We start from the raw sequence: 13231 nt of genomic DNA, 5'->3' as shown, positions 1-13231 counted from the left end.
TGGTATAATTTACTACTGTTATTGTGGCCTGTTCACTGTGGAAAAATGCTATTTTTTTTTTCAGCAGCAAACTTAAATAATAGTAAATTTGTACTATTACTACCTTTTCCCTTTTTCTCTTTTTAAGTATTTGTAGGACATAAATTCCCAGGTAGAGAAATATGAGAGGCCAGATGTACCTTAAGACCTGAGAACTGGGCAAAATTTAAGGCAACAAATCCTCTTTACTAATTGATGACCTCTCAACTGTGGGATGCAGATAAAAGGCTCCCACACCGCACCCCCAATGTCTCTAGTTGCTTTGAGTCATCTTCTTTTCTAAATGGCTACTGATAATTATTTCTCAAAGTTTGGTTACCCATCCTGTGTGAGTAAAGAACTTTCTTTTTTTTTTTTGAAAAAAAATATATATTTTATTGATTTTTTTATTGAGAGGAAGGGAGAGGGATAGAGAGTTAGAAACATTGATGAGAGAGAAACATCGATCAGCTGCCTCCTGCACACCCCCTACTGGTGACATGCCCGCAACCAAGGTACATGCCCTTGACCGGAATCGAACCTGGGACCCTTCAATCCACAGTCTGACACTCTATCCACTGAGCAAAACCGGTTAGGGCAAGAACTTTCCATGTCATATTTACTCAATATTTATCAAAGAATAGCCTCTGACAATTTTATTTTCATACAGAAATTCTGAGGCAGTCTGTAAAAAAGTGATTTTTATAAAACTATCCATCAGGATTCATTCAAGTGGCAGAGTCATAGCTTAATGAAATATATTTATCCTTTCTCTATAATCTGTGTTTCTTTCTTTAGGCAACAGAAGCAGCAGTATACTAACCAACTTGCTAAAGAAACAGATAAGTACATTAAAGAGTTTGGATCTCTGCCCACCACCCCCAGTGAACAGGTACCAAGCTTTAAAACACATTGTTGATGCATTGAATGTGAAAGGAATCCAATGTCTTATGGGATCTTTGAACTGTTACACTAGAAAGGAAATTAGGAGGGGGGGATATTCTATTTGAGATTAGTTCACAGAACACAAAACTATATTTAATTGCCCAGGTAATATCCTGTGGTTCAATAAAGCAAAAATTATTTCCATGCAGTTGCCCTGACCCATAATTAAATAAGTGCTCAGAAAATGCCTCCTGAGTAATTGTTTCCTGGCCTTCCAGGACCGACCTCACATAACATGCACACATTCAAGATTTGAGGTGTCCTAAGGGCACATATGTATTTCCGTGCTTACTTAGTGGATGTTGTTAGTTAGGTAAAAGTATAAGGCTTTATTTTCCTTAAAAAGAAAAAAAAAGAGAACTACTTTAAAATAACCTCAAAATCATGACCCAGACTTCAGGATGAAAATTCGAGGTAAAGACTTCAGTATTATGGACTTTTTGCCTCAAGGTAAATTTATACAACTTTTGAACATACTGTCAGAATGTTATTAAGAGTCAATGAGTAAGACACTGTACTTGGAGAGTGAGCGACAATTTCAGAATTAAATAAAGAGCCAGCTAGTGGTGAAACTGCTTTTGCAAATTCTGTAGAACTTCACAGCTTGATTCTAGTAGGTTTTTATTCCCCTTTCCTCTAGCGTCAAAGGAAAATACAGAAGGACCGCTTAGTGGCTGAGTTCACAACATCACTGACAAACTTTCAGAAGGTCCAGAGGCAAGCTGCTGAGAAAGAGAAAGACTTTGTGGCCCGAGTGAGAGCCAGTTCCAGGGTATCTGTAAGTATTTAAAAGGCATTGTAAAAATGAGCATATACTCTAGGGATCCCTCAGAAGTCCACACTGACGTATGTTTTAAGTCATAAAGCTTAGAGATCAGTATTTGAGTAATGTTGAAGTGTTTCTGCTCGGTTTTTAAGAAGGATGATAGTTATGTAGTTATGTATTACTGCGGTTATTTTGTCCATGTCATGGGACAAACTATTATAGATTACATTAAAAATATAGAAATATTTTGTCAGAAAAGATTAGGGATCAAATCCTAAATAATATTCCCACACTTACTGACCCTGAAGCTGTTACTGAGGGCTCGTGCTAGTGTAGAGAGCACTCTGATCCGGGGTTGTATGAAGGTGGAAATGGACAGAGTGAATATATTGTACAAATACTGAAGAATATTCACCTGGAGAAAATAAATGAACAGATAATTTAGAGTAGAATTTTGACTTAGTCTAATTTAAAGTCCCCTTAAACACTATCACAAGTTATTTTCTTGTTTCTTAATGTAGAGTTTCCAAGATTATGTTTCATTTTAATTAAATAATGCTTATTAAATGTTCTTAGAAATACTTAATGAGTGCCATCCTTGTCATTTTAGGGTATAATTTTATTATTACTTGAAGTAGTTGGCCTAAAATATTAGAACAGTTTTTTTCCTTTACATATATATTCACATGCACATGTAAAACAGTCCAGGTTATTGTAAGGGAAAATGTGAATGTTGCATGTTTTTTCTTTGCCCCTTCTCAATCCACTCTATTGCTCAATTATTCAGGGTGGTTTTCCTGAGGAGAGCTCAAAAGACAGGAATCTTGTATCGTGGGAAAGGTAAGAGGTATAAAACATTATACAGATCCAAAGATACTTATTCAAATACATCTTATGTGTTATGGTCCCTAGAACAGAATTAAAGCTTTCAGTATATTATATTATGACTACCCTAAATTACTTATAAATTGAAAACAAATAGTAAATTTGAAAAAAAATTTGAATCAGTTTTTATTGTATAATCTATAAATATATAAAAATATTCCAATACAGGAATAACACTTTCTAATTATTTGTCCAAATAAATATTACTGCTTAATTATCATTTGATATATTCTCTTGTGTGAGGTTTAAGTCAACCAAAAAAGAAATATCCAGCTGCCAAATACAGCTTCCAATAATTAAATCATAACTCTAAAAAAAGTAGTATCCATCATATGGAATAAGAGTAAAATTTGATGAATATTTCTGTTATATTCTTAGAATTTGAGCAATTCTCTGACTTTAAAAAATATTCCATTTAGTATTTTTAGTAGGAAAGAAGTCTCATTGGTTTAATACAGTCTTTCTTTTTTCCATATTCTTTTCTTTTTATTAGCCAAACTCAATCTCAAGTGCAAGTGCAAGATGACGAAATTACAGAGGATGACCTCCGCCTTATCCATGAGAGAGAGTCTTCTATTAGGCAACTTGAAGTAAGCTTTACATTGTAGAGTTGGACTGCTGTTCAGTTCTTGGTGACTTTGTCCTCAAGATGCATAGCTAATGCTGGGAGAGGGTTCGAGAAAGGAAACTAAATAAATATATCTATTTGGTGGCATTTCTGATATAAATTAGAATAATGCCTTTAAGAAACATCTCTTTAGAATTTGTGCCTGGGTGAGAGGACATACTCTCTTCCACTTTAACATTTTTTTTTAAATTCTTTTAAGTCATCTCAGGTCACTTTAGTATTGAGAAAATTATCGGTGTGGAGGTAAATGTCTGTTCAGCAAGTCTGATGCCTTCTATGGCAGATGATGTCCTCTGCATGTGTAATGACTTTTACAAGGGCTTTAAAAGTATTTTATTTCTCTTTAGTATTTTATGACATTCAAAAGATCTAAAGCCTTAGTTCTTACGGCACTTGCATGCTCCCTAGAGGGTGAGCTCGTAATAGCTAACAGTAGCTACAGTTTATTGAGGGCTTCCATGTGCCAAGTACTATGGTGACAAGCTCTGTATGTTCACTGTCTCATTAGTTCTCGTAAATCTCTGTGAAGTGTTAACTGTGACATTACCATCGCCTTATTATAGATGGGAAAACTAAGACAGGGATGAATATGAAAATTGCCCCATCCCTCCTGAATAAAGTATCAAAACTTTACTCTTTAATCAGGTAAAATAATAGTTATTATATATTGAAGAAAAGTAAATTTATAACTTTTTTACCCATCACATTTCATAAATTTGCATACACCTAATGTTTTATTCTTTTAAGTTGTCAAATTGATGTATAGATTTTTACTAGAAATATATCATAAGAATATTTTATGTCCTTGTGAGGAAATAGCAAGACTAATGCTTGCGATAACATAGCATCAGGTTATATAACATAAACTTGGTAATCACAGCCCTTTCCTAATACAGATCCTTCATTTTCATCCTGGTGTGCTTAATATTTTTAATGTTACAAACTTATTTTAGGGATTGGTTACTGTTATTCAAGCTCTCCTTACCTGGGATTGCTTATAGTAGAATAATTTTCTGTTATTTCCGAAATTTATGCATTAAGTCTCTTATGTGTGGTGGTTTGTTTTTTGTTTTGTTTTGAATTTTCCCCTTCTGTGTATTAGGGACTGAATTTCTGATTTTAATAATATGTGCCTTTTTCTCTTAGGCTGATATTATGGATATTAATGAAATATTTAAAGATTTGGGAATGATGATTCATGAGCAAGGAGATGTGATAGGTAAGCCCTACTGATTAGATTTTATTTTATGAGGTGTGAGCAAACTACCTGAAGTTTACCTGTGGTTCTTAAACAAGAGTAACTGTTCCCTCTCTCCTTTGTTTCCTCTGAAATCAAAAGCATAGTATACAGCAGACAAAACATCACCCTTGGCATTATCTAAAACAGATCTCACCCTAGCTGGTTTTGCTCAGTGGATAGAGCGTTGGCCTGCGGATTGAAGGGTCCTGGGTTCGATCCGGGCAAGGGCACATGCACAGGTTATGGCCTGATCCCCAATAGGGGGCATGCAGGAGGCAGCCGATCAACAATTCTGTCATCATTGATGGTTCTATCTCTCTCTGCCTCTCCTTTCCTCTCTGTAATCAATAAAATTATGTTTTAAAAAAACAAACAAACAGATCTCTTTTTTGGCTCCTAGTGGTTGAAATGACCAGACTCATTTATTTTAGAATCCTCCAATTTAATCGGGCCTCCTGCTGAGATCATGGAAGGCACCATGAGATGTCATTCTAGCTCATTTCCAGGATCTCTGGTCTTATCCCAATCTAATTCTCATCACAGTAAGGACTTCTGGGAAAATTTGTGCTATTTATAATTGTTCGTGCTATCTTGCCTTTTAGATTAGAGGGAATAGGTAGCTATTTGCCTGATCATTCATCCTGAGAGGTTTTGGTAGATTTATTTAGTAGTATTACTTAGAATTCTTTTTTAAAATTTCTTAAAAATAAACCAGTGACTAAGGCTCCCTTTAAGTTTTAAATGTAATAGTGATTCATTTAAGGTGTCATTGTCAGCACTGATCAGGATCCTGATCATTTTGAAATATAAATATATATATGTGTGTGTGTGTGTGTGTGTGTGTGTGTGTATATATATATATATATATATATATATATATATATATATATATATATAAATACATTTAATATGCTTTCTGAATTTGGTTCCATTGAAATACTTGAACCTATGTAGTTCAATGGAACTATTATTCGTCCATTCTAGTCTCTTCTCTCACCCTAGTAAATCACAGGGTAAAATTTCGAAAACCACTTATGCACCCAACAAATATTTATTGAGTGCCTACTATATCCAGGCACAAATGCAGGCATTGGGGATTCAGCTGAAATTAAATAATAGATAAAGGACCCTGTCTTCATAGACCTTATAATCTAATTGAAGAAGAGATACAATAAAAAAGGGAAGGGTGAAATGGTGAAAAGTGCTGTGGGGAAATAAGGCCAGGGTAGGGGACAGGAGTGCTGGAGGCAGAGAATGTTGCTGCTTTACATAGTCAGGTAATGCCTTACTCACAGGTGACATTTCGGTGAAGACTTCATAGGTAAGGGAGCAAGTAAGAGAAAGTGTTCCAGGCAAAGGGAGCAGCAAGTGCAAAGGCCTTCGGGCAGCAGCACGTCTGGCTTCTTGGGTGAGTGATGTGAGCAGGGGGAGCGTGGAGATGATGTCCGACGTCACAGGGATGCCATCATGTAGGATCCTGAGCCGTGTAAGGACTTCTGTTATTAACAGGTGGGAAGCCAGAGAAGATTTGAGCAGAGGAGTGTTATAATATGACATGGGTTTTAAGCTCACTCTGGCTTCTAGGTTGAGAATAGACTGTAAAGGGGCAACACCAAAAGCGAAGAGACCACTCAAAGGGCTATTTCAGGGATCCAGATGAGCAATTATATTGCCTTGGATCAGATAGTAATATTAACCTTTGGATAAGGAACGCGTTTGGTCTTACCTTGAGTGAAATCTAGTGATTTGTGCAGCTCTCACTGTAGCATCAACATGTGATTACAGTTGTGTGTTGTTTTACAGATAGCATAGAAGCCAACGTCGAGAATGCAGAGGTGCATGTTCAGCAGGCAAACCAGCAGCTGTCGAGGGCATCAGATTATCAGGTAATATTAACTCAAGTAAATTGTCTTATAACTCGGACTTTTAACTATGTGAGTGTGAGTGTGTGTGTGAATGTGAGTGTGAGTGATCAGGTGTAAAGTGGCTATAGTTGTTTAAGTTTAAAATCCCATGGAAGACAGATCAGAAATATGCCAGTCAGTGTAAACTGCACTTAGCCTGAATGTTTCAGGGTCGAACCAGAATCATGGCTGCAGGGATAGGAACTTTGATGTTTAGCATCCTGAGGGGAACAATAGGGAGGGAACGCCAGGCTTTTCTGACAGGCTCTGATGTCACCGTGACATTCCAACCCAGAACCTCTTGGACAGCCTGTTTCTCACTGTTCCCTTCCACCTTCTCTTCCCTTCTTGTCAGTGACACTGTGGACTAAGGAACAAGGATTTCTGTCCTACAGAGATCTCTTCAGGTCCTGTGGAAATCAGACATTCAAACCTCGGTTCTTGAACATCTCCAATCTCTAACAATTCGGTTCCCAACCAAGTTGTTCACAGAAAAAAATGTCTCGATTGTTGAAGTTACCAAACTTCTGTTTTCAACCTGACAGCCCTTTCACACTGATACCTCAGCAAGACCAAAAGCATCTCTCATGCCACAAACAAAGGAGAGAATGCTTTTGTTGTTGGTGAAATCAGTTTTAAAACATACTGGTAAAGAGGCCTTCAAGAGTGCTAATGTTGCTAAGGGTGTAAAGAAACACTAATCACAGGCAATGGAAGAGGTAGAAAAACTGTTGTTGATTTGGATAAAGGAAAAGCAGTTAGCCGGCGATAGCATTTCGGAGGCAGTTATAGGAACAAACAAAGATGCTGCATGCTGACCTGGAAGACACCCCTGTACTGAGTGCTGAAAGTGACTCCTTTAAGGCAAGGAGGGGGTGGTTCGATAAGTTTAAGAAAAGAAGTGTTTATAGATTAAACAGTACATTAGACATATACTGTATATAAGAAAGATTAAAATAATCATTTGGGGATCAATTTACATTATTTCTAATGGGGAAAAAAATGATTCCATTTTTTAACCAATTGCTTTTCAAACAGCCTTCCAGAATGGGTTAAGTTCGAGAACCGAGGTTTCACTGTATTCAGTGTCCTTGACTATTGGGTATTCTGTCAGCATTCGGCAGGCCCTTCACTAGGAGTAAATTGATTTCTTAAGTAAATCAGGTTAATATAAAGAGTCCATATGTATTTATCAAATATAAAGTATGTTTCAAGTACTATATGCATATCAGGACCATGAACTATCAATATATTGTTTAATATGTAGACCTTTGATATTCTAAAGGAAAAAAAGCCAGGTTTTTTAGAAACCACTAAGTCCCACTTAAGATTTGACTTCCCTTTCAGAACTTCATTTTTGTTGTTGTCCATAATTATTTTCTCAGACCTTGTTACCTTCTTATAAAATATCTAAGATTTGTACCACCTTAGATGTTTCCAGTTGCTTTTTACTCTTCTCACTAACTATAAAAGTTCCCTTTAATGTCAATGCCATTTTTTCACTGGACAGATCACTGCATATTCAGTGATATGTAGAGAACAATTAAGCTGTATAACGACGCTGAGTTACAGCCAGTTACATTCACTGATGGAGTAATGCATATTTACCGTCTATTTGCATGTGATTCAGATATGCACCGCTGAAGAATTAACGTCATTGTGTCATAGCCTTTATTACTCATAAATAGACACACACGGTAATCTGTAAATGCCAACAGTTATAACTGCTCAAACATAGTGTGTAGCAGGATTCTTCAGTGACTGGGCTTACATATTTCATTTGGCTTTTGGACTTTGGGGGAATGTAGATATATACAAGTTTTACTTTTCCTCTTCCTTATGCAAGGAAAAGCCTGCAGCCTCCCTGGGGAAAAGAAACACATCTTTCCAGGCTGCACCTCCAAACTGGAGCTGCCCTTATGCTTAACTTGGGAGGCCCCACAGGGATGAGAAAAGAGCCACACAACACAGGTCCCAGGAAAAGAGCCGCTTTCCAATAGTCCTACTTGGAAGCCTTGATAGTAAACTCCTGCCTTTGCAAAATAGGGTGCTTCGAAATAGGTTGTGTGGACCATGAGCATAGAAGAAGGTGATAAATGCTCTTACCACTGCAGCACCCCAACGACCTCACTACCCGACCCTAGGGAGGGTTCCCCAGGTAACAGCTGGACTGTAGTGAAATGAATACCTGTGACTGTTCATAAAGGTGCATTACACGTGTCTGGGGTAAGCAAGTGGGGTCTGGGGGAAATATGTAAGCATGATATTGAAACTTTAGAGGAATTATGTTTCATATATAAGGAGTATTCAGTTGAAAAATTAGATGAATATGTGGAATACTGAAAATATTCACCATTTTCAGGGTAACTTCAGAGTCAGAAACATACTTTTTATAAATTTAATGGTACTTCTGGTTGACACAAAGTATATTTACAAATTTTTCTACTCTGCAAGAAAAAGGATTCCTGCATGTTGCTGTGAGATACACAAGCCATTAAGAAATATAGAAATCTACAACTGGGCCAGGAATGAAGAATGGAATAAATCTTTAATCTTTATATTTTAAATGACTGTATCTTAATGTTTTTGCCTTTTTGTTTTTTATTTGTATGTTGAGAGTTTGAATGCCGTTTTCATGAATGTGAAAGAATGAGAATGATTTTGGAAACTAATAAAATAACTTTGGGAAAAATTGCTCAACACTTATTCTTGCTGACATTTTCAGAGAACTCATTTTGAAGAACAAACAAAAAAATGTATTTTTCAATTACAGTTGATATACAATATTATATTAGTTTCAAATGTACAACATAGTGATTAGATATTTATATACCTTATGGAGTGATCACCCCAATAAGTCTAGTATCCATCTGACACCAACATATTTATTATAATATTATTGACTATACTAGAGGCCCAGTGCACAGAATTCGTGCATGGGGACGGGGGAGAGGGAGGGGTTATCCCTCAGCCCGGCCTGCACCCTCTCCAATCTGGGACCCCTCGGACATTCTTCTCACAATCCAGGACCACTGGCTCCTAACCACTCACCTGCCTGTCTGCCTGATCACCCCTAACCACCTCTGCCTGCTAGCCTGATTGCCCCCTAACCACTCCCCTGCCAACCTGATCGCCCCTAATGCCCTCCCCTGCCGGCCTGATCACCCCCAAATGCTCTCCCCTGCTGGCCTGATCGCTCCCAACTGCCCTCCCCTACTGGCCTGATTGCCCCCACCTGCCTTCTCCTGCCAGCCTGATCGTCCCCTGACTGCTTGCTCCCCTGGCCGGCCTGATCTCGCCCCTAACTGCTTGCTCCCTCGCTGGCCTGATCGCCCCTAACTCCCTCTGCTTCGGCCCCCGCCACCGTGGCTTTGTCCAGAGGAAGTCAGACATGTGGAAGATGTCCAGTCGACCCGGTCTAATTAGCATATTGCCCTTTTATTAGTATAGATTTCCTGTGCTATACTTTACACCCCTGTGACTATTTTTATAACTGGCAATTTGAAGTACAATTTTTTTTTAAGAACAACTTTTTGCTGAAAGTTTTAAAATTTATAAGCTTTTAAGCTGTTCTTTGTTTTCATAGGTAGATAACCTCAATCTAATGCTTTAAATCAGTAGTTTTTGTTTTCTTGTGTCTTCTACCCCAGAAAAAATATCCCTTGACTTGTCCTAGTCACTTGAGAAAAATATTTTTGAAAAAATAGTTCCATTGAATTGAAGAGATTTTTAAGAAGCAAAAAAATACAGCCAAGAATTTTGGGGGCAATAAGTTGCTATTGATTTTACTCTAGAAATGAACCAAATGATTTTCAGTTGCTATGGTGATGCTTCTCTACATTTGTAAACGTGTTTTTGTTTTTGCATCTGCAGCGCAAATCCAGAAAAACCATCTGCATCATCATTTCTCTCCTTGTCATCGGAGTTGTAATTATTGGTGTCATATGGGGAGTGAAAGGCTAAAATTATGAAGGAGCACAGGGTTGCACTGCGTTATCTAAATTATGTAGGAAAGCTCCTGCAATCATGTTTTTTTTTTTACTATTATTTTAAAGGTGTTGCATAAAGGATGGCTCCCAAACTTTTTATTTGGGGGGAATTTTCCTTTGGATCAAATATGATATTTCCTAATACTGAAAGTTTTTTTAAATGTCAGTGCTGGCATAACTTCCATGATTTTTGGTCTAATAACTTAGTTTTTGCCCACATTGTATGTGTCTTTCATGTATAATTTATTTATCCTGTTGACTTCATTTTTGGAATTAATAAATTTAAAGGTGTGTGTGTGTGTGTGTTCTGTGGGCATCTGTCTCTCTTGTCACAATGTAACATGCACCCAGACTTGTGTTACTTCAATTAAAAATCACAAATTTAATTTGGATTAGGGCCAGCAGAGGAAATATTCTCAATAACTTAAAACAAATTGACCTGCTTCTGTTGGCTTTTTTTTTTTTTCTGGTTTATACCAGCACAGATTATCTATTCAACTTTTACTGTTGTCTTCTCTTAAGACCCTTGATTACTCTGAATGAAGTCAGTGAAAAATTTCCTACTGTGTTTCAAATACCGGATGTGTATATATTAAGCATTTGCTGTAGATTGCCTGGTGAAATAGTAAGGGTAGATTGTTTTTACGTAGGCTCTGTTTAAATCTGACATTTACTGAATAATGTGTAGTCACTTTAAATGTTTGATATGATTTGGAAGGAGAGTATGACAAATCAATACCTATTGTGCTGGAATTCTAAAGATCCCAACCTGTCACTCTGCTGTGCATTTCCACAGCTGTTAAAATGGAAATTAATGATCTTGCCTTACATCCTGTAGAACAATGGTCACATTTGTATCCTGAGGTCAAAATTATTGGGGAGGTAACTGTTCCACAATTAATGTTTTTCGGCACCCAGCACTTAAAATATAGTGTTTATTTTGTACCATCTTCACTGGAAAAAAATGGTGTTTGCCAATGAATTCACTTGCCTTTTTTAAGTCAATGTTGTTTTAATGCACTAATCTGAATACTGTAAAGAGGATTATCTTAGTTTATAGTTTGTATTTCATAATGTTCTTATGTAGCAAAATCAGTGTTTTATATGGCAAGCTATGAGCTTCAAATGGGAACAATAAACAAACATCTAAATAGGTGTGTGGGTGATGGGTGATGCAGGGAGAACTCATACTTTCCATCTGTTCTGAAGTCAGTGCGAGCCCACCAGGCTCTTTGTAAATGCAGAAAAGCGTTCTGTTTCATGTCACACACCAGTATCTCATGGCTATGGAAGTCCCAATGGCTTTCACAGGTCTCTTCAGTTGTGTGTTTTTGGGGGGTTTTTTGTTTTTTTTGTGTTTTTTTTTTGCCACAGTTGTACTTGATAAATGTTATTACCATAAAGACAAATGCATTTACCTTTATTTATTTTATGGTAAGTTCCCAAGAACAGCAAAAGCACTTAATTTTTTGGCATGATGTGAGCACCATTATTTAAAGTGTAATAATTTATAAGTGATTTTAACTGGGACACAAATCGGTGACTAAAACCAGGAACTTCAGTGACTTGCATTCTTTTAAGAATCATTAATTTTGAAGGGGAACATTTGCACAAAATATTTGGAACAGAAAGAATAGTTTTGATTAGAAAAAAAAAAAAAACCATTGCAGTCACCAAAATTTTAAAATTCTTGAAGTATTCCTTTAGGTTTTAAAATCACTTTGAAAGGTGGCAAAGCTTACACTATAGAAAATAAAATTAGAGTTGTTTTAATGACTGTCAACATATCGGAATTGTTTGAGGCAAACTGAGTCTCAAACTGAATAAGTTTCCTTATCAAATGACACATGTTGTTCACTTCAGTGTCCTCCAAAGACATGCTGGATGATGCAGACTGAGGTTAACCAGCTTCTGTTCTTAAGCTGAATGACAGTGTGGCATGAATTATTTGGCCATTGTATTGGTTATTAAATATTATGAAAATGTTTTGGTTTTGCACAGTGATTGATGGTAAAAGAATAATTGGTGTCATTTCAACATAATGCAGGTTGTTTTTTTAGTGGGCATGGGATCACTCCAAAAATATGTAGATATGGATACAGATGGAACTCAATCTAGGACAGCAAACCTTGGGCACAGCATCTGGAGTCAGGCCACTGAGCATGCCCAGTTCCCATGGCAGCATCTGCATCATTGACTGAGAACACTGCTCCGTGGAAAGGTTGCCACTAAGTCCTATGGGGTCTTCACTGCTTTTGTTAAAAATGGCAAAATTTTCTACACAATAAAGTGTTTTGAACACCTGTCTTTTTAGACAAATTTTTAATGAAGAAAAAAATGACTTTTGAAGACTTCTTGTTCCACAAAATTAGTCTGTAGTTTAGCAAGAAAAGTGCAGAATAGCTTTTATAGTTGGTATAATTTTTGTTTCTTTAGTAGAAAAAAGAATGTTCTAATAAAAGATAAAACCTGTGTAAAAAAAAGTCATTGTCCACCATTTAATAATAAAGAGCAATTCACAAGAGTAAGTTATTCAGCCTTTTTTTTTTTTTTGGAAGGCAAAATTGACTTTTTTACACATGATCAGGTTGCTGCAATAAAAATAAAATTTCAGAATGGGATGAAGAGAGTTGTTTGGGTAAGTTACGAGTTAAGTAACAATTTTTAGTTCATTTAAATGTGATAAAAATTTTTCATTAGTGGTAAGTAATAGCATCTCAAACAAAATATAAAGTTGTATATTTTCATGATTCAATGAACAAAAACAAAAAACTGACCTGTGGGTCTCAGACTTCTCTGACGCTAAGCTTACCATAGGATCTGAGTAGCTTGACCTCTGGGCAAGGAAATACACTT

General features: G+C 36.7%; 1 protein-coding gene across 3 annotated transcripts in view; it reads left to right on the top strand.

The window, feature by feature from the left end:
- The window catches only part of STX7 (syntaxin 7), a 38976-nt gene extending 26077 nt beyond the window's left edge, over nt 1-12899 (top strand). The window contains exons 4-10 of one of the 3 annotated variants that reach the window (XM_036316930.1): nt 817-910; nt 1604-1741; nt 2517-2569; nt 3108-3204; nt 4389-4461; nt 6286-6368; nt 10260-12899. In XM_036316930.1, the coding sequence (XP_036172823.1) occupies nt 817-910; nt 1604-1741; nt 2517-2569; nt 3108-3204; nt 4389-4461; nt 6286-6368; nt 10260-10349 (628 nt within the window). In that variant the 3' untranslated portion in view covers nt 10350-12899. Of the gene's footprint in view, nt 1-816; nt 911-1603; nt 1742-2516; nt 2570-3107; nt 3205-4388; nt 4462-4586; nt 4746-6285; nt 6369-8840; nt 9079-10259 lie in introns of those variants that run through there. The other 2 variants (XM_036316931.1, XM_036316932.1) reach the window with 2 other exon arrangements.
- The last annotated feature ends 332 nt before the right edge of the window (nt 12900-13231 follow it).

Source organism: Myotis myotis, unplaced genomic scaffold (assembly GCF_014108235.1).
Source record: "Myotis myotis isolate mMyoMyo1 unplaced genomic scaffold, mMyoMyo1.p scaffold_m19_p_7, whole genome shotgun sequence".
NCBI lineage: Eukaryota > Metazoa > Chordata > Mammalia > Chiroptera > Vespertilionidae > Myotis > Myotis myotis.
The sequence above is the reverse complement of the archived record's forward strand: the minus strand, read 5'-3'. Positions and strand labels throughout refer to the sequence as shown.